The sequence below is a fragment of the Cricetulus griseus genome, chromosome 2 (assembly GCF_003668045.3).
Source record: "Cricetulus griseus strain 17A/GY chromosome 2, alternate assembly CriGri-PICRH-1.0, whole genome shotgun sequence".
In the NCBI taxonomy this organism is placed as follows: domain Eukaryota; kingdom Metazoa; phylum Chordata; class Mammalia; order Rodentia; family Cricetidae; genus Cricetulus; species Cricetulus griseus.
The window spans coordinates 40,467,039-40,488,939 of record NC_048595.1 but is presented as its reverse complement, the minus strand read 5'-3'; the positions used below and the strand labels follow the sequence as shown (position 1 = coordinate 40,488,939).

The 21,901-nt window shown below is 38.0% G+C and overlaps 1 protein-coding gene across 2 annotated transcripts in view; it reads left to right on the top strand.

The window, feature by feature from the left end:
• Nucleotides 1-21,901, top strand: part of Eps15 (epidermal growth factor receptor pathway substrate 15) — a 92,761-nt gene that overhangs the window by 47,893 nt on the left and 22,967 nt on the right. For both annotated transcript variants that reach the window (XM_027402447.2, XM_027402448.2), the window contains exons 12-13: nucleotides 4,265-4,350; nucleotides 12,732-12,804. In XM_027402447.2, coding sequence (XP_027258248.1) covers nucleotides 4,265-4,350; nucleotides 12,732-12,804 — 159 coding nt within the window. The remainder of the gene's footprint in view (nucleotides 1-4,264; nucleotides 4,351-12,731; nucleotides 12,805-21,901) is intronic.

Below are 21,901 nucleotides of genomic sequence, written 5' to 3'. Positions count from 1 at the left end.
GTTATTAAGAACTTTCTTTCAAGTACCAATAGAATGTTTTGATTTTCATTAATTTCATAGCATAGTTAAAAATTCCATTTTAATCTAACAAATGTCAAAAATGGACTTTTTTCCCAAGTAAACTAAATAAATTCATATCTGCCAGTCCTGAGAATTTGATATATGAATGAGTTTTTGTACTTTGTTTCTTTAGATTCTTTGATGTATGACATGTTTCCTAGTTTGCCGAGAGGGTGAAAGTGATGCTACACAGAAAGATGAAGGATACTGATTTATACTTAGATGCTTTGTGCTCTATTCTATACCTCAGCTGTGTAGCACTGTAGACTCCACTTATGTAGAGTTTTTCCTTCTGCATTCTTAATTTATAATGACTAAAACTCTCACCAACTCTTAATTTCTAAGACAACAGAAATTACTGAGTCAATTTTATCTGTTCCTGAAATCTGTATGCTAGAGACACTTGAGGTTGTTTGTATCTGTTGACATAGTTTGTAATTAGACTTCTCAAAAGTCCATTTACTAGAGCATACTAAGGTATACTTAACACATAGTGTCAGAGTCATTGGAATATTTTATAATTGTTGCCTTATCTATTAGCCAAAACATTAAAATTTGTGCTTTCAAATAATCTCTTTTCTCCTTATAATCTGAATTTAAAAAAAGGTACTGCTTTTTTTTTTTTTTTTTTTTTTTTTTGGTAGTTTCAACTAATACTTTTTGAATGTCGCTTTCCTCCTTTGTGTTTTTTCTAGTTTGGACTGTTTTTTCCATTCTGCAGCACTCTGCTTTCACCTTTCTTGTACTGTCAGTTTCTTAACTCTACTCTCTCTCAAGGTTAGAGCTTTATTTTATGCTGTCTTTGTTGTATTTTAGTATTACAGTTTTTCAGTTACATGATATATTTTGAAATTAGAGTGCTTTTATGTATAAAAGTTAATAAACAGTGAAAACAGTAGGTCAGCATGCTTTTGTCATGTGTCCCTTGATACTTGCTTGCACTGTGGCTTACCTTCCCTAGACTCCTTAGTCCACTTGAAATCACTAAGGTGAGGCTTTCGGGAAATTCACAAACCAATGTGAGAGAAAGTATTTGTAAGGTGCATGCAGGACTAGAGAGATGATGACTCGGCAGTTAAGAGCATGGACTGCTCTTCCAAAGGATCCAGGTTTGGTTCCCAGCACTGACATGGTGACTTTACAACTGTCTGCAGCTCCAGTTCTAGGGGGCACTGCTGCAGCTGATACCCTCTTCTGGCTTCCACCAGCACTATATGTACATGGTGTTCTTACATATGTATGATAAAACACTCACACACATACAAATTAAACAAAAATGGGGTGTGTGGAAGATGCCTTAGCAGCTAAGAGTTCTGGCTGCTCTTCTGGAAGACCTGGGTTTGATTCCCAACTCACAGGCATGGCAGCTTACAACCGTCTGTAACTCCAGTTTCGTGGGATCCAAAGCCCCCTTATGGGTCCCACAGGCACCAAGCACTCATTTAGTGCACAGACTTGTAAGTGGGCAAACACCCATACATATAAAAAATAATTCAAAATTAAGTAAATGAATAAAGTAATTTTTAAAAAGGGTATGCTACATTTCTGTGTGCCTTTCACGTGCTGTACTGAATTTGAGTTGACCTTTTCCATATTTGCTTGCATGCCATTTTAGTCATACAGAGCTATTACCTTCTAACTTGTTTGAGGTTAAACTAATTTATTTAACTTTATCTTCTTGCTTGTTGGTATTTTAGTAGCAAAGACTGTCCAATATGATTCACTTTTTAAAGTTGGAATCACAGAAGAGGTGTGGAAGCCATGTGTTTCCTGGTATACTTGCACCTCTGGTAGAACACTTCTCAGTAGCATTTAAGTGATAGAAGTTACTCAGTGATGAAAATGAGATCAAATTCTATTTCTTCATTTTCTTTTTCACCTGCCTGACTCATTCTAGCCCAAAGGTCAGGTTTAAATAATGTGAAAACTTAGTGAATATCTCATGCAGATATCTTCTTTAAAATTATTAATTTAATATAGCATCAGTAACAGTCTGTAGATCAATGGGGTTTAGTAATACAGATATTTTTGAGAATCATTATGGCAATGTACACTAGTAACCTCAGTACTCCAGAGGCTGAGGCAGGAGGTTTACAATAAGTTTAAGGCTAGCCAAGGCTACATAGTGAGCTCAAGAGTGCCTGGGCTACATAGGGAAGCACTGTCTCAACTGCCCCTCCAAAAGAAGTATATTTGATGTAAAGTTGTAATTATATATAAAATTTGAAGCATAACTAATTGAATATATAGATGAGTTTTAACACTGATAGTCAAAACAATTCAATACTAGCAGTCAGTGTGATATTTTTTTAAAAAGAAGGAATTATTTTATCAACCTGTTTACCAAGTTTACTTTAAGCACAGTGTTTTCTAAGCTATTTTGGCATACAAAGGCCAAAGGTCATATATGAAGTGACAGTTGTATTTAATCAGAAGACTTTTGATCAGAATAATAGCTGGGTTCAACTTTGAACAGTCACTTGGTTTCTTTCCTCAGCTCTAAATTTAGTTAGTACTTACTCCCAGTGATCCACTTTTCAGATTACTTTTGAGAACTGTTTGATGGGCTTAGCAGTTCGTAGTAAATTTTAATGATGTAAGGGTGAGGAAATGGAATATTATGGAACTTTGAGATATCTTCTGCTGTGTGAGTTGGTGACACATTAAATTCACAACAGTAGTTTTATGTTCCGATAATAAGGTCACTAATACATCTTAGATCTCACACATTCAGGTTTCAGTTTTACGATTTCCAAAAGCTGATGATTCTGTTACTTGTTAACCTCATTGTAATAGTGTCTATAAATCCGAGTTTTAAAGGAGCAGTTATCCTCTTGTTCTGACATTAGAAAGCTAAACAGGACATTAGTGGGAGTTCAAAAAGAAAATTACTTCATTTGATCTAAGTAGACAGGGCAGACATTTACTTCTCCACTTTTCTGGTGAAGAGGATAAAATTAACAAAATAACACAATCTAGATTAAACTTAGATTTTGTATGTATATAAGTACCATTTGGTAACTTAATTCTGATATCCTTATTAAAAGAAAACTATGTGTTGGTTATATTGGCGCCCCCATGTAATCCTAGTACTTATGGGTAGAGGCAGGAGGGTCAGGAATTCAAGGTCACCATTTTCTCCATAACAAGTTTAAGACTGTCTTGGGTAAATGAGACCCTGCCTCAAAAACCAAAAATGGACTGGACAGATGGCTTAACAGTTAAGTGTGTGTACTGCTCTTGCAGAGGGCCTGGAGTTTGACTCCCAGCACTTGGGTCAGACTACTTACAGCCACCTAAAACGGGTCCGATGCCTTTTTCTGGCCTCTCTGTAGTTGTGCCCATGCATGCATATGCACATACACACAGACACACAGAATCAAGTCTTAAAAAAAAAAAAAAATAGAGCCAGGTGTTGGTGGCGCACACCTTTAATCTCAGCACTCAGGAGGCAGAGACAGACGGATCTCTGTGAATTTGAGGCCAGCCTGGTCTACAAAGTGAGTTCCAGGATAGGCTTCAAAGCTACAGAAAAACCCTGTTTCAAAAAAACCTAAACAAACAAAAAAGCAGAACAACACTAATACACACCAATAAACAAACAAATAAATAAATAAATAAGAAAGATTTCATATATACAGAGTTACATATGTGGTAATAGTATTATTTATTATAGAACATATTTGAGCAGTTGGTTAGTTGGTTTTAGGTTAGAGCAGATAATAAAAACATTTAACAAAAGTTAGTATTTGTTGAATTGAATAAAATGAACCACCATTATAATTCTGAGGGTCAACAAGATCTGTGTACTTATTCTGTGCCAGATGATGTGAGTGGAAATAAATCTTCATCCCTGTCCCTGGTAAATAAGACATTTCAGTCAAGGGATTCATTTTTAATCTAGCATGTGTTTTATTTACTGCAGAATTCGGGGTAAACTAGGATCACGTGACAAAGGCAATGGGATCTGATATGTGTATTCATATTATTGAATAATAGCTTTCTGGGGGATGTAAGGGAACTGTCTTAATATACAAGTGTATGTATAATAACAATTATGTATATATGGTTATTCAAAGTATTTTATTAAATGAGTTAAAAGTGCTAATGATGTAGTAAAGTAGAATACCTTGTTACCCTTTATAGCTTTAGCATTTTGAGTGCTTAGAATTTATAATAGTAATTTATTTTTTTCTGTTTTTAGACCATCACAGGATCAAGTCCTGTTGCAGATTTCTCTGCTATTAAGGAACTAGATACCCTTAACAATGAAATAGTTGATCTACAGAGGTATGTAAAATAAAAATATAGCTGACTTTATAGGCACACATATAGATTATATGTAAAATATATGTGTATTACATAAACATATCCTCATTTCTAATGCATAGTTTGAGAAATGGTATTTACTAAATTAAATACCATATATCTGCTTAAATAGAATCAGAATACTTTTTTTAAAATAAAATGTAAGGCAAGTGATTGAGGAAGATGCTCACTGTTGACCTGTTGCCTTCACACCCATACATATATGCATGTACCTACAAACACACACACACACACACACACACACACACACACACACACACACACACACACACACACACACATTCTTATACCTTTTTACTACTTTGGTTCAAAATAGAAGTGAACATTTGGTTACTATGTCTTTAATGATGTTTAGATTTGATTTTCACAAGGCCTTCTCCATTAAACATTGTAGCTTGCTTGTATGAGTATGTATTAATGCTTAAACAGCTAAATAGGAAAATATTTGTCTCTGTGCCTCTCAAACTGATGTAAACAGACACATTCTTTGGTGTTCTACACTAGCTTTCTTGACTTGAACAGTTGTTTCATGCATAAAATGCCTTTATAGTTATTGTAATAGGAATTAGAGCACCATAGCTAAAATACTCTTTATCTTTGTTGCCATTTCTAATATTTGTTCTATTTATTTGGGCAGTTAAGCTTTTACCAATAATTAATAACTAATGACTAAATTTTTTTTTTTACTATCCTATGGAAGCTAAAGAGTTCTAAAACTTTGTTTTAGGTTATAGTCACATTTTATCAGTGTGTGTTACATTTATATATGAAATGACATTTGTCAAAATATTTTAAGTTAAGCCAGGCGTTGGTGGTGCATGCCTCGGGAGGCAGAGGCAGGCGGATCTCTGTGAGTTTGAGACCAGCCTGGTCTACAAGAGTTAGTTCCAGGACAGCCTCCAAAGCCACAGAGAAACCCTGTCTCTAAACCCCCCCCCCAAAAAAAATGAAAACAGCTAGCCCAGAACTAAGAGAATTAATTGACCGTATATATCATACATTCTTAAATGTTTATAGCATTTATCTTAATATTTTATAGTTAATGTTTCTTTTTCCAACAGATTATATATAGGGGCCCAACTTTAATTTTAGAGACATTAAAAAAACCTAAAGTAAAAATCAGTTTCTGTCCTCAACTTGTTTTTAATTGACTCAGAATAAAAAGATAACTAATTGGCTTTTAGACCAGTTTGAATGAAAAGCTAAAACTTGTCATCACCTGTGTATAGTTATTACTCCAATCTAGCTAGATTTCTAAGAGTTTCCAAAATAAGCAAGTCAGGCTGTTGAATTGCCTTCCCAACAATTGTCATCAGCTGTTGAGTAATAAAAGCCTCTGCTTCCTCTCTTTCCCTCAAACCAAAAAGAAAAGAAGAGTTGTCTTGTTAAATCCTGTTATTCACAGCTCAGAAACAAAGTCTGGTCTGGTCTAAACCTCCAGGGCTCAGCATTTCCTGTGTGCTGCAGTTCTGTATGTTTGCCAAGTGCCAAAGCTCACTTATGATTGTCTCTGATGCTCCATTTCAGCTTTCCTTGCCACATGTGCCTCTCCCAGATAGGTTTAGTCTATCTAGAAATTCTCACATTTGCTTTCTTTTTCTTTTACATTAACTTTTAATCATTAATGTATATGACATAAAATTTATCATTTTAATCATTTTGCATGTTGTCTTTTGTTTTAATGCTGGAGTGTGATCCTGAGGCTTCTGTGAGTGCTCAGGAACCACTGGGCTATATATCTCCAGCTCTTTAAAAATGTTTGCTGAGTTGGGCCTAGTGATACACACTTTAATCCCAGCACTTCGGAAGCAGAGACAGGCGAATCTCTGTGAGTTCCAATCCAGCCAGGACAGCTGGGGCCACGTGGTGAGAACCTGTCTTGAACAAAAAGAAAAGAAAAACAAATAAATAAATTTTTTCTGAGACAAAATGTTGCTAAGTTGCTCAGGTTGATCTAAAACTCCCTATGTATTTGTCCATTCTTGAACTTGAAATCTTCCCGCTTTGGCCTCCCAAGTAACTGGGTAGCTGGGACTGCAGGTGTTGTCCACACTCGACTTTAGTGTACATTTTAAGTGATATTAAGTACATTGGTTATTGCTATCAATAATTGCTATAACCTTAATCTTCCAAAACTGAACACTTGAATGTATGTGTGTATTTTTTTGTGTGTGCATATTTTTGTGTTGGGGAAAGAGCAGAAAGGACAGCAGCCCTATAGTAGGCCCAACTTTGGGGAAATAAACATTTGTAAAAAAAAAAAAAATCCAAGTGTAGTTGCTTTGTGTGCTGTGATGGGTAGGAGACATGAAGTTCAGGATGAAGGCCCCTTACCACCTCTGTATTACCTTAGACAAAGTCCTGAAACTCTGGGGTGGAGAAAGCATCACTTTTAGCTCTGCTCCTTGGGGTAGTTGACTCCACATAGTGATAAAGAGCCACAAGCAAGAAGAGCAGCACACCCAGCATGTTGGCAAAGTACGACAGGCTGCACATCCATGGGCATCCTGACCAACTCCACTTAGCTCCCCACTCCCACACCCTCTTTTATTTTGAGACATGGTCTCACATAGCCTAGTATGAATCCAAACTTGCTATCCTGAGGATGGTCTTGAATTTCTGAACCTCTGCCTCTACCTCCTGAGTGTGGGGATTACAGGTGTGGGTGCCAGGGTGTCCAATTTTAAGGTGTACTGGGTTGACTAAACCTAGGGCCTCATAAAGGCTACATGAAGCCTACCAATTGAATTACAGCCCTAGCTCTCAGTCTGAACTTAGTTGGAATTGTTGTATAACCTATTTTAGTCACATATAAAACTGTGGTTCTTTTAGTTCATTTTTGTTACAGATATTTTTATAGATTGTGTTCTACTAACATACAGTTGTTAATGTTTTTATCATTTAATTTTTTTTTTTTTTGAGACAGGGTTTCCCTCTGTAGCTTTGGAGCCTGTCCTGGAACTCACTCTGTAGACCAGACTGGTCTCTAACTCTCAGAGATCTGCCTGCCTTTGCCTCTCAAGTGCTGGTACTAAAGGTACTAAAGGTGTGTGCCGATACAGCCCCAGCTCAGCCATTTAAATCTTTTTTGTTGGTTTTGTTTGTTTTTTTCAAGACAGGGTTTCTTTCTAGCTTTGGAGCCTGTCCTGGAACTCACTCTCTAGACCAGGCTGGCCCCAAATTCACAGAGATCTGCCTGCCTCTGCCTCCTGAATGCTGGGATTAAAGGCGTGTGCCACCAATGCCCAGCTGTCATCTTACAGAAAGTGTGAAATGAAGTTGTGAATCAAAATTGTAGTAATGCCATTTCTTGTGTTTGCTCATGTGTTTACCTTTTCAGGAAACATTTACATTGTCATATATGCCTTTGAGTTTATTGCCTAGTACTTACTAGTTTTTGTTTATTGGGAATAGTTGAAGGCCAGTTTTGTCAGGTACAGGATTTTTGTTATTGTTTGTTTTAAAGACACATCTAACTTAGTAGCTCTTACTAGCCTGGGACTTGCTTGGAACACATGGAGATCTTTTGCTCCTACCTCCCAAGTGCTGGGGGGTTGCAAGAATGTGTCTACAATGCTTGGCGGGTACAGAATTCTTCATTGATAGTTTTTCTTTTCAACAGTTTACATGTCTATCTCCCTCCCTCCTGCCATCCCTCCCACTCCTTAGTGGGGGTGGTACCTGCCTCACTCATGTGTCCTAAGTGCTGTACAACTGAGTTCCAGCTCCATCCTTTAGATGGGGTTTGTAATCTTGCTTTGTAACCATAAGTCCTTTTTACAGGTTTAAAAAGTATTCTGTCAACATTGTTTAAGTACAACTAATACATAGGCTCAAAGCCTATATCTTCTATCATGTGTATTTTGGCATCCTAACTCAAGATAGTGATGATATTAGCATTCACACTTGAAAAATAAGACTTGGCCTCTGTCAGACAGTTTCATTGCAAGTTGGATTAGAATCTAGGTCTCCTGGGTTTTGTTTTTCTTACTCTAAAATTCAGGCACCTCACTGAATAGTATTTAATGAAAGCTAGCATGCCTCCCTTTACTTGTAATAGAAATTAGTAGGTTTTTTTCTTTTTTTGTGAACCAATGAGTTTTATTGGGGTAAAGCTACAGGAATATGGAGAAGTGGTTACAAATAGGAAGCAGAAGTGACTCAAAGACAGCTGCATCATCAAAGCCCACCCCAGCATGGATGACAGCTTAAAAAGCTGGAAACCCAGAGCTCAAGGCATAGCCCGAAGGCATAGTGCTAACACTTTTAAATTTATATTGCACCTAATGAGTTTTACAAGAAATACCAACACTGAAAAACTGTATTTTTGTGAGTTTTTACAAGCTTTCTAGCTTCTTAGTAATTTTTAGTTTTAGGAAATGATGGATGCTATGTTCAGAAAAATGGCAATAAATACATATCTGGGAAGGATGTAAAAAATGATTTAATCCTGTCCATAATACTTTTGGCATCGGATCAAAGTTAAGACAGATGGTTCCCTCTATCCTCCCTATAAATTTAGCCTGGAAAAATAGAAGTCAATTGTGGACCGAGGTTTTTCCTAACCCAACTGACTGCCCTTGGATTTGACCACTTCATGTTAAGTTTCTGCAGTTACCCACTATGGATGTCTAAAAGCTTGAGCTTTACTTTCCTTGATGGGTCTGATGTGAAGGTACACAGATCAAAACTGTCAGCCTTCCAAATGCCAGTTCTATCCCTTCCTATCTGTAGCATTGATATTGTGGATCTCAGGACATGCAAGCATGTAGGAGTGAATAGGACAGAGAGATAGTCTAAATAAAGGATGATTAGGATAATTTCTTTCCTCTTTTCTGGAAAGTACTTCTTTATTATCCATATAGTATATTAGAGGCTGCTTGGGAAACTCAATATATCACTTTTAATTGTGATACAAAGCCTTGAAAAGTTTTTGAAATATGTTAAGAACGCTTTGAGGGCTGAGGAGATGGCTTATCAGGTAATATCGGGGCATATACACTTGTCAAGAAAGTATATAAAATGCTGGGTAAGTATAGTGGTCTGCTTGTAATCTCAATATGGGAAACAGAGACAGAATATCCCCTGAGCAAGCTGCTAGCTGGACTAGCCAAATCTGCAAGCTCCAGGTACAAGTGAGAGACTATGCCTCAATATACATAAGGTAGAGAGTGATCAGGGAAGACACATCTACCTTGCCCCCACCCCCAAATACACACATGTTGTCCTGCTCATATACATAGGAACACACACACACACACACACACACACACACACACACACATATATTAAATTATAAAAAATACACATAAAATTTTGGGGGAGTAGAATTTTGTTTTGTTTTGTTTTTTCAGACAGGTTTCTCTGTGTATCCCTGGCTGGCCTCGAACTCAGAGATCCACCTGCCTCTGCTTCCCAGGTGCTGGGATTAAAAGTGTGCACCACCACCACCTGGCATCACATACAACTTTTAAAAAATGTTTTGTATTGGTTATTTATAAATTACCATTAGAAAATATACATATTTATTTTTAAAGAAAGAAAAAATGTAAAAAATAGAGCAAATCAATTTTCAAGCATCTAAATATATGTTTAAATGTTTTTAAAACAAGAGTGTAGTTACAGATTAAGAGCTATTTCAAGACAACAGAATAACAATTTAGTGTTCTAAATTAATTTTCATATATTGTCTGGTAAGGGCTATTTATGGCACTTAGTTTTGTCCATAATTAAGAAATTATTAAAAGGACCAAAATTTTACTTAAACATGAGTTAGAAGTTAAATTTTCTTGATCTCTGAGCTAAGAAATGATTTCTGTTGGTTTGTTTTTTGTTTTTTGTTTTTTTGTTTTTCGAAAAAGGGTTTCTCTGTGTAGCTTTGGAGCCTATCTTGTAACTCCCTCTGTACACCAGGCTGGCCTCGAACTTAGAGGTCCTTTGCCTCCAAGTACTGAGGTTAAAGGGGTTTGCCACCACTGCCCAACTAAGAAATGATTTCTAAAGATTCTCATATTTTATTTTGGAAATTGGTCTTCATATGTTTAGAGATATTTCTATTGCTCCCCTCTCTCCAGATACCTTAAATTATAAGCAGCAGTTGGGACTCTTCAATCATCTTCCATTTTACTCAAACGTAGATGCTTGCTGCTAAAAGCCCCAAATGTTTGTGAGCTCTCTTACATTTTCACCAAGTGAGCTTCCTTTGCTCTGCCACTCTCCTGTCTCACTACTTTAAGTCAGCTCACTGCCTTCTTACAGCTCTGTTTTCCTTGTGCACATTTTATCTTCGGAACAGGCACTGTGAGTAACAGGAGTTAACAGCAGCACAGAGAGGGTTGAACAGACACTGTCAGTAACAAGAGTTAAAAGAGCAGCAGAACTGCCCTATAAGATCTCTACGAAGACTCTTCGAGCTGTCTTTCTAGCCATCCGCCATGGTGGATGGATGAAAGACCCGAGCTAACATGGGGTTACCTCGTTAAACAACTATAATAAAGCCTCGTGCTGTTTGCATTAAAAAAAAAAAAGCATCAGAACGAATTTAAATGATGCTCATCCACATTCGAGTCTGCAGTGGCAATCTCTGATGTTTTCTATTTTTGTTGTCTGCTGTCTGAAATGGAGCTGAAGTGTTGTTGACCTTGTGTGGAATGTCTCTGAGGATTTGGGGGTGGCGCTTGGGTGTGTGTGTGGGGGGTGCTAGATTTTCATGTGACTTATCTCTGACATACTGCAGCAGGATTGAAGAGAGCAGAGTGCATCTGCTCACATAAGGAGGGGGAAATTTTTCCAAGATTGAGCTAGCAGAATTTGTGCTGTATTTTCAGATTTTTCTCTCTTGTGATTTTCTATTTTTTAATTTCACCTAATTTGATAAGGGGTGGAGGTAGGGGGTGGCCTCTGCATAGTAAATACATTGAAGAATGGAAAGAAGATTGCAATCATGATTCGAATGGTAAGGGACTGTTTAAAATCTCCACGACATCTTGACTCACATTGCAGCCCATCTGGCAAATGGTTAGTGAGCTCCTTGGCCATCTCAGGTATTTAAAAGTAACAGCGTACAAATAGCTTTATCCACATGCCTTTTTCTTCCACACAAATCTTAAGATCATTGTACCTACATATCCAAAACAACTGATTTGGTGCTGTATTTCAAAGTCTGACTTCAACAAGATAAGACATACAAATTAGGCATGTAGTTTCTTCCTTATGTATTTGGCCTAATTTCTTCACTTTCCTTTATGATAGAGCTAAATGAAATCCAAGCTTACATTTAGGTTCTGTTAGATACTGAGTTATGTTAGCTATTTGAAACATGGTAATGACCTGGTAAGGTGAAACTCTGCTGTACTAGACTAGAGGGCTTCTTAAATGCTATCTTCCCCTCTCCATATTGCTTTCTCCCCACCCCCATGTATTGCTGAAGAATTCTGTGGCATTTTACCTCTCGTTTTATAGAAAATAAGAGCAGTACATGTGAGTGGTTTTAGTAAACATGGCAAGTTAAACTTGTTATAAGAAAAGAAATAGCTTTATTTTGTAATTTAAATTTTAAGTTTTTTGAAATACATTCGTATGAATCCAGCTCTGTTAAAAAAAAAAAAAAAAAAAAAAAAAAGAAAACAGGAATTTGGAGTGATGTTTCAAAGGAGAGCCCTGTGTGTTTGATTTGAGGGACAGACATAACGCTCGATCACTCCTGTGGACTGTTTTTAAACATAATGTGCATGATCTTGTATTCTGACCAATTGGCTTTCATAGGTGGTCCCAAAAGACCTTTTTGGAGTAAATGTGATATTTCATACAGCAGTATTAGCTGGTAGCAATCTTTTACATTTTTCTATGTTGCTGCATTCTAAAATTGATGCACACTAGTGATTTAAGGGAAATTAACACAGGCTTTCTTTCTTAATATTGTTCACTGTTTCTATCAGCCATTCTTATTTAATAGGACAGTGATAGTTAAGGGTTAAGCATACAGAGCTGATGCAACTCCTCCTTTTCTTCACTAGCAGTTTTCATTGGCTGGTATCACCATAGCAACAGTGAGATCAGTGAAACCTGAGTGTTCCATTGATTAGTTTCTGCTCCTTCCTTTTTTAATCTATCCTTTTCACCACATTTTAGTGAGGAGGCATTTTTTTTTTTTTTGCAAATAGAGCTTATATTGATTTCTATTCCATAAATAATTTAAAGAGGGTAGAAAATTCTGCCCTTTATTTAAAAATTGAATGTTTCAACATGTATTTAAAAAGCGATTCAGGCTTAGGAGGATGGATAGCCATACCAGCTGTAGCTGATGTTCTCAGATACTCTTGCATTGTTTGCTGGTCTTCTAGGGAAAAGAACAATGTGGAACAGGACCTTAAAGAGAAGGAAGACACAGTTAAACAGAGGACAAGTGAGGTTCAGGTGAGTGAACTGTACTGTTCCACTTCTGATGTAGGAATATTCATTGTAAATGATTTTTCTATTTGATGGGCATGATATTAGATCTGGGGAATATCTAATATTTGTGTAACGTAAATGTCTTTTTCAAAATGATGATTGTTGCTCTGAATTCTGGCTTTTAATGATTATACTGCAACAAGAAAACAGTGTTTTTAGGCACATATTTATAGATTTGAAAATATTTTAATGATACTTATCTGCATATTATTCATTAGAGATAACTTTGAATGACTTGGTATAAATAATAGTACACCAATAAAATTAAATTGGATGATCATCAAAAAATAAATTGCCTTTTCATGCATGTAAGGTTTTGTCATCTAGGAGACCTACTATTTTCAAAGACCGTTTCTCATGTCATTGGTAAGGTAGGACATGATAGAGAGCAATTTAAAATAACATCTTCTGAACTGCTTTGTAGCCAAAATACCTGAAACTTTGTCATAAGGAGATTTAATTCATTTTTGCTGTGTTGTATTATTTTACAAATATTTTATTTTATGACTAGAGGAGATAATAAAAGCTGTTTCTATTTGAGAAATGTGACAAGAGTGTTTTAAACATTAAAAGCAGTATTGAGCAGTGTTTCATGTGGCCATGTTTGTGGGATGCGTTTCCTGAATGCTGTACAGGGGGTTGGATGTGTGGGCACTATAGCAGCTGCCAGCAGGAGCTCGTGGATGGACATTTCCTAATGTGTTACTTATGTGTTAGATTTTCCTCCTTGTACTGATGGTTTTAAATAGGTAGAAACTGGGGTTTGTTAGATCCATTATTTTGTTTTGATAGAGGAGAACCATGCTAGGGTGGGGAAGATGATTCACTAAAGGATTGAGGCTTATGGTTGGTAGTTGACTCTGATTGGATGACTGCATTAATTAGATTTTTTGGAATTTTCCTAAAAGTGGTGTGGAAGTCAAGAGATTTTTTTATTATTTATTTATTTATTTATTTATTTATTTATTTTTGAGATGGTTTCTCTATGTAGCTTTGGGCCCTGTCCTGGAACTACACCAGGCTTCCTTCGAACTTACAGAGATCCAACTGCCTCTGCCTCCTGGGTGCTGAGATTAAAGGTATGTGCCACCACTGCCCGGCTGAAAGTCAAGAGATTACCAACATTTATCTTTCTGCTATTGATACTGGGTGTGGGCTGGTAGGCTGCTCGAGTTTCATTGTTTTGTGTAATTTCAAGGTTCTTGAAAAAAATGAAAACACTAAACTTAATTTTAGTAGCTATTGCTAGACACAGCTTGAGAACAGAGGATAAAAGCTACGGAATTTTTTTTCTTTCAATATGAAGTAGATATAATCACTGATATAGTCATAGACAACTTCTAGATTGTTGCCTAGCTTCTGTCTTAAAATATACAAGTTCTTGTGATAGACAGTATTTTGTTACTAAATTTGTAGGGGAAAACAAGCAGGATAGAGATTTAAATAGCCGATTTAGGAGAGAACTAAAATTTATATCGATCCTTGAATATCCTTGAATATTTATAATTACAGAAGTTTTATTGCTAAAAATTTTCCATAATATACTTGCTCATCTTCCTTAATGGTGTTAGTAGAGTAATACTAAGCTTTGTGAGAACCAAAATATATGATTGGCACATAGGATCTGAATTGGTTTCTGCATAGGGTACTTCTAAAATGAGGCGTCTCGGAGCTTGCTTAGTGTAGAACAAGCAGTGATGGCTGAAAATGAAAGTTCTGGATTAGTTGAGTTATCTCTGTGTTATCAATGGTAATGAGATGCTAGACCAAGACAAGTGGAATTCATTACCTATTGAATTAGCTCTGATTTACCCTGTCATAACAAGGTGCAGACTAGGAGTAACACTGATAGTTAAAATCTGTAATTCCAGCTTTCAGTACTTTTTTTTTTTCCTTTTTGAAACAGGGTTTTGTATAACTCAGGCTGGCATTAGACTCATTTGTAGTTGAGGATGACCCAGACCTCCTGATTCTTTTTCGCCTACCTCCCAAGTACGGAGATTACAAATGTGCACCACAATGACCTGCTGTCAATACTGCTTTTCTGGTTTTTCTGGTGAAAGGCCATTTACTAAAGCTGTTTTAAATAGCAGAATCTAAGAATATGTACTTGGCAACTTCTTTCTGACTCCACATTCTAGTGGAGGTGCTAATGAGAAATGGAACTATTTTGCCTATCATTGAGTATCCTACTTCGTCTCTTGTGAGTGTTGGTATTTCTCCAGCTAATGAAGTAACATGATTATACAAATTCATATCTCATCCATAGAAATTAAAGCTTTAAAACCAAGAGACTTAAGATTTTACTTAGTTTTACTTTATGAATCTTCTACCTGCAATTATGTAATGCACCATGTAACACCTGGTGTCTGCAGAAACCAGGAGAGGTGGCTGATCCCTCGAACTGGAGTTACAGACAGTTGTGAGCCACCATGTGGATGCTAGGAAATGAACTTGGATCCTCTGCAAGAACAGTAATGCTCTTAACCACTGAGCCATCTTTTAAGCCCACCTTAGGTATTTTTGTTGGGCTCATTTTTGCTTTTGTTTTGGTGCGAATGATTGACATCAGGCCTCATGCATATTAAGCATGTGTTCCTTCATTGAGCTACACTCCATCCAAGTTTTTGGGTCTTTATTTATAGACGCTGTCTACTTTAAAGTAGAATATTGAGGTTTTTGGTTTTTGTGCGGCATATGAGCTTACACCTTGAATCATTTTCTTTCTTTTCTTCCCCCTGCTCCCTGTCACCCTGGCACTGATGACTGCTCACATTAGCTCTCTGCTCCTTGAGTGCCAGTTGTACATTTCCAGTCAGCCATTTTAGTGTTCATCGTTTGAAAGTCAGTCTGTCTAAAATAAGTCTGGCTTTAAGTTTGGACTTCTATTTCTGTCAGTACTTTTCTTATTACTGACTTACCTCAAGTAAGTGGGCTGAGGAGATATCTCAGTGGGTAACAGTGCTTGCTGTATACGCATGAAGACCCAAGCTAGAATTCCCAGCACCCACATAAAAACCCAGGCATTACTGCATGTGCTTGTAACTCCAGTACAGTGGAAGGGATTTGCTGGCCACAAACTTTCAGGTTGAGTGAGAGACCCTGTCTCAAGAAGATTAAGATGGAGAGTGGTAGAGCTGGACATCTGAATCCTTCTCTGGCCTTTACAGACTGCATGGGCACTGTACAGCCCACACATACATGTGTACACACACCACAAACATACAAGTAAGTATAGTATCAAATATCCATGTACTGGGACACACATATTCCAGACTTCCATCTTATGAGTTTCTTGATCTTAGAAATTCTTTGGATCATATATGTCATATACTGCTAGATATTCAAGGAAACTGTTCAAATAAAAATGAACTTTATTCTTATGCATGAAATTAAAAATAGGACAGAATGCACCCAGAATCCACTGGCAGGAAGGATTGGGAAAATAGTATTTATCAAGTCCCACTTTTATTTGACTTTGTTCATAGTAATGTCACTTAAAAAGGAAGCTCCTGGATATTTATGTTTCATTAGTTAAGAATTAGTAACTCTTATATTTTTGGTTGTGAGCCTAGCCTTTAATGGCTGAGCCATCTTTCCAGCTCGCTCCTGCCCCAAATGATGTGACAGACTTTGGTGATTCCCCATGGGAGGCCTTACCCTCTCTGAGGAGTGGATGGTGGTTGGGATGGGGAGATGGTGCGGGAAGAAGGACGACAGGAGGGAGAGGGAACTGGAGTTGGTATTTTAAGTAAGATTGTTTTTAACTTAAATTTTTTAAAAAAATGTATTAAAAAAAAAAAAAGAGTAACTCGGGTTAGAGAGATGACTCAGCAGTTAAGAGCACTTGCTGCTCTTCCAGAGGACTTAGGTTCAATTCCCAGCACCCATAAGGTGGCTCCCAACCACCTGTAACTCCAGTTCCAGGGGACCTGATGCCTTTTTCTAGCTTCCCTGGGCACCAGGCACACACATGACATATATGCATATAATAACAAAATAAGTTTTTTAGAAAGGCAGACTTAATATTTCTTAATTACAGAAAATAAAATGAGTCACAGGAAATTTGTAAAATACATGGCAAGCAAAATGGCTCATCAGGTAAAGCCTGGAGACCTGGGATCCATATAGGTAAGGACAGACCTGACTCTTACAAGTTGCCCCACACACACACACACTCAAACACAATTAGTTAAATGTAACAAACCATTAAATTTTAAGACAGTAATGTATGAAAAATAAGGAAACTTTTCTGTCAGTGAATTCTTAACATTCTCTGTATTTTATATACATAAATGGTTTTAGATGTATTAGCATACTATATACACCTTTCTATTCAGCTTAAAAAACAAAACTATGTCCTAAATACCTTCTTATGACCCTTTTTAGGTAATATTTTCCTTCTTTCAATTTATATTAAAAGACAAAATATATATGATTATAAAGACTAGAAATTATTAGAGAATGTGAAATTCTAGATTTTTGTCTGGATTGTGGATAAAGAAATTGGACTAATGAGGAGAGGTAACAGTTTTACCTTTTTGTTTGTTTGTTTGTTTGTTTGTTTGTTTGTTTGTTTTTCGAGACAGGGTTTCTCTGTGCAGCTTTGGAGCCTATCCTGTCACTCGTTCTGGAGACCAGGCTGGCCTGGAACTCACAGAGATCTTCCGCCTGCCTCTTCCTCCCGAGTGCTGGGATTAAAGGCGTGCCCCACCAACGCCTGGCTCAGTTTTACCATTTTTAATCCCTAATTTTTGTTTTATTTTGGTTATGTGGCAGGATGTGTGTGTGCATATGTAGGTAATGAAGAGAAGAGGTATATTGGTTTTGAGGATGTTAGACTACCTGGTCAGGAGCATATGGACGGAGAAAGTTCCTATTCCATTTCATATTACAAAAAGTCATTTAATAGGGACTCAGGTGTGGCTCAGTGCTTAAGGGCATGTTCTTCAGGAGACCCAAGCTCAGTGCTTAGCAACCACATCAGGGTGTGTATAGCTGCCTGTATACCAGCCCCAGGGCACCTTGACTCATGGACACACACACACACACACACACACACACACACACACACACACACACACACACGGGGGAGGGAGAGAGAGAGAATATATCTTTGTAAAATTCACTTAATATATTGCACTTGGAAAATATATCAAATATTAAATTGGTAAAAATAAACCTTCAGTCTTAACCAAAAGTCTGAGAAGTTATCTTAATAGTTTTTTAAAGCTTTTGTCCATCTGTGCTTTAGTTTTCTTACCTGTATATGTGATTAGTAACAGCACCTACCTCTTGGATGTGTATGTGGGATACAGCCATGCCACACACTGCACCTTGGCAGTGTCTCCTTCCGCTGTGTGGAGCCTGAGGATGTTTACCTGATGAACTATCTCAGCAGCCTAATCTTTTATACATAATCAATTAAATTTTCTCCCTACATAAACAGTGGTGGAGAGCTTTCCTAGTATGCATGAGGTATTGTATAAATTATATACCTCAGTGAAGCTGTTTAAAATAATTACATACCAATCTTGAAAGGGCATCATGCTAAGTGAAAGAAGTCAGTTAGGGGGGGGAAATTGACATAATTACATTTATGTAAAATATCCAAATTAGACATATTTGTAGAGATGATAAATAGATTAGTGATTACCCTGGACAGAGGAGAATAGGAAATAAGAGAAGGGAGGTCTGTGATGATATTTTGTTTATGCTGTAACAAATAAAGCTTGCCTGAGGTCAGAGTGAAGAGCTAAGCCACTAATTAGCCATAGAGGCCAGGCAGTGGTGGCACATACCTTTAATCCCAGGACTCAGGAGACAGGCAGCTGGATTTCTGTGAGTTCAAGGCTACCCTGGGCTACACAAGATTGAATCTGTCTAAAAGAAACAGAGGTGATCTCAGCACTTGGAATCACATGCCTTTAATCCCAGCACTAGGGAGGTGGAGACAGGAGTGATATGGCTGGGCAGAGAGAGGAATATAAGGCGGGAGGAGACAGGAACTCAAGACAGTCTGAGCAGTAGCAGTCTGAGGATGCAGTCTCAGGCAGCAGTCTGAGCATTGGCAGATGTAAGAACTCTAGTGGCTGGCCACTCTGCTTCTCTGATCCTTCAGCTTTCACCCTCTGGTAGCTGACTCTCGGTTTTTATTATTAAGACAAAAGAGAATTCGTGCTACAGAGGCCAGAAGTAAAAAGGGGTGAGTTGCTAGTAAGTACAGGGTTCTTTAGGAGGTTGATAGAAATGTTCTGAAATGTCTTTAGGTAATAATTGCACAACTCCCTGAGTAAAGTAGATGGATTAACTGTGTGGCTGTAAGTTATCTCACAAAACTATTATAGAAAATAAACTGGAGCCTGGCAGTGGTGGTGCACACCTTTGATCCCAGCACTTGGGAGGCAGAGGCAGGGGATCCTCTGCCTCTAAATTTGAGGCCAACCTGGTCTACTGAGTGAGTTCCAAGACAGCCAAGGCTATATAGAGAAATCCTGTCTTGAAAAACAAACAAAAACAACTAACGGAAGGAAGAAAAGAAGGGAAGCTATATTCTATATATTATGGGTGGAAGTGGGAGGTGTTTGTTGTATTGGTCAGAAGTTGACCTTGAAGGAGATCAAGTGCTTAGATACCTTAGGAGAAGTAGTAGAATACTAGAAGATTGAGAGGTTGTGTGTCTGGCTTGCTTGAGGAGCAGAAGAGCAGTTAGGGCAAAGGAAGGAGCAGTTGGACATGAGTTGAGTTGGCATTCGGGATAATGTAGGTTCTTTTGGGGTGGGGGGTGTTCAAGACAGGTTTTCTCTGTGTAACAGCTCTGGATGTCCTGGAACTTGCTCTGTAGATCAGGTTGGCCTTACAGTCACTAAGATCTGCCTGCCTCTACCTCCCAAGTGTGGTGATAAAGTAGATTCTTAAGAACTTTGTGTAAGTGGATTTTTCTTTGGGCCACCAGCTTACAAATAACAATACAGAGACTTATTAATTATGAAAGCTCTGCCTTAGCTTAGACTGGTTCCTAACTAGTTTTTTGTTTTGTTTTGTTTGTTTGTTTGGTTTTGGTTTTTCGAGACAGGGTTTCTCTGTGGCTTTGGAGGCTGTCCTGGAACTAGCTCTTGTAGACCAGGCTGGTCTCGAACTCACAGTGATCCACCCGCCTCTGCCTCCCGAGTGCTGGGATTAAAGGCGTGCGCCACCATCGCCCGGCCTAACTAGTTTTTATAACTTAAATTAACCAATATCTTTTTTAATTAGCCTGCATTGCCCATCCTGCTTCCTCCGCCTCTGGCTGTCGACCCACCTTTCTTCTTGCCAGCATTCTCTCTGCCCAGAAGTCCCGCCTATACCTTTTGCCTAGCTATTGGTCATTCAGCTTTTTATTACACCAGTTGCAGCAATGCATCTTCCCACAGTGTACAGATAACCCACAACAACTTTAATTTTTTTTCTAGTGAGATGAAGACTCTGAAAGGTTTTGAGTGGATAAGTGATAGGATTGACACAAGGGTTTGTTGTACTTTATGTTTCACTCTTTTAAAACATCTTTTTTCCAGTTGTTGTTAGACCTGTAACTTCAGTACTTTGGAGTCCAAGGCTAGCTATCCTTTGCCACATCTGAGTTCAAGACAACTTGTGCTACATGAGACCTGTCCTCAAAACAGTAAAAAGTTTGCTTTTCTTAATTTTAACTGACACATACATGTCTAAAGATACAGCATGACATTTCAGCCTGTTTATACAATGCAAGGGTTAGATGGGGGCGATAATTGGCAAGACTGTCACTCAAACATGCATTTTTGTTGTTGTTATTGTTGGTAGCTTTGGAAGTTCTAGCCACTTACTTTGAAATGTGTAATTGCTGTGAACCATAGTTATCCTGCTGTGCTATGGAACATCAGGATTTATTCCTCCTATGTAGGTGCGTACATCAGTCCTCAACACTTCCTTCCCTTCACTCATTAAAGGTCTGACAAACTCTGTTATGTACCACATGAGACCATTCTTTTCACTGTTACACGTAAGAATATACAGAGTTTGACATGAGTTGGAGTTCTTTGTGTTTTTGGTGCTGGGGTTGAACCAGGGCCTTGTGGGGTTTTGTTTTTGTTTTTGTGAGTTAAGGTCTCTCTCTATGTAGTGCTGGTTGTCCTGGTAGTCACTATGTAGACCAAGCGTCTTAGTTAGGGTTTCTATTGCTGAGATGACACAACATGACCAAAAAGCAAGTTGAGGAGGAAAGGGTTTGTTTGGCTTACACTTCCACATCACTGTTCACCATGGAAGGAAGTTGGGACAGGAATTCAAGCAGGTCGGGAACCTGGAGGCAGGAGCTGCCAGAGGCCATGGAAGAGGGCTGCTTACTGCTCCCAGTGACTGCTCAGTCTGCTTTCTTATAGAACCCAGGATCACCAGCCCAGGGATGGCACCACCCATAATAGGTGGGCCCTCCAACATCAACCACTAATTAAGAAAATGCAGCCAGATGTTATGAAGACATTTTCTCAATGACTCTCAAATGACTTTAGCTTGTGTCAAGTTGGCATAAAACGAGCTACCACACCAGGCTGGCCTCAAACTCACAAAGATATGCCTGCTTCAGCCCCTGGATTGCTGGGATTAAAGGTGTGTGTCACCACACCCAGCTGACAAAGGCTTTTTTGCTTTGTTTTTTAAGTGGCTGAGGTGCTAAAAAAAATACATGGGAAGGTTGATGAGTGGGAAGCATTATACCCCATTGGAGGGAAGCTGCCTGAGAGGGATGAAGGTGATTTACACCAGCATTGGGGGGAAGGATTTACTGGCAGGCTAGAGACAAAAAGTAAAAGAAGGGAGAGTGGAAGAAGATGCCATGATTTTGACCAGAAGATAGAGGCTAACACAGATTCGGGGAAATGGTATGACTTCTATTTTGACATGCTAGAGAAGTCAGTCAGACATCCAAAGACAAATTTGAGTAAGCAGACTAGATATCCAAATCTGGAAGAGGTTACTGGAAGACTGCATGTAAAATTGAGTGCTTTAGTCCCCCAATAAAAAATATTAAATAAAACAAAAATTTGTT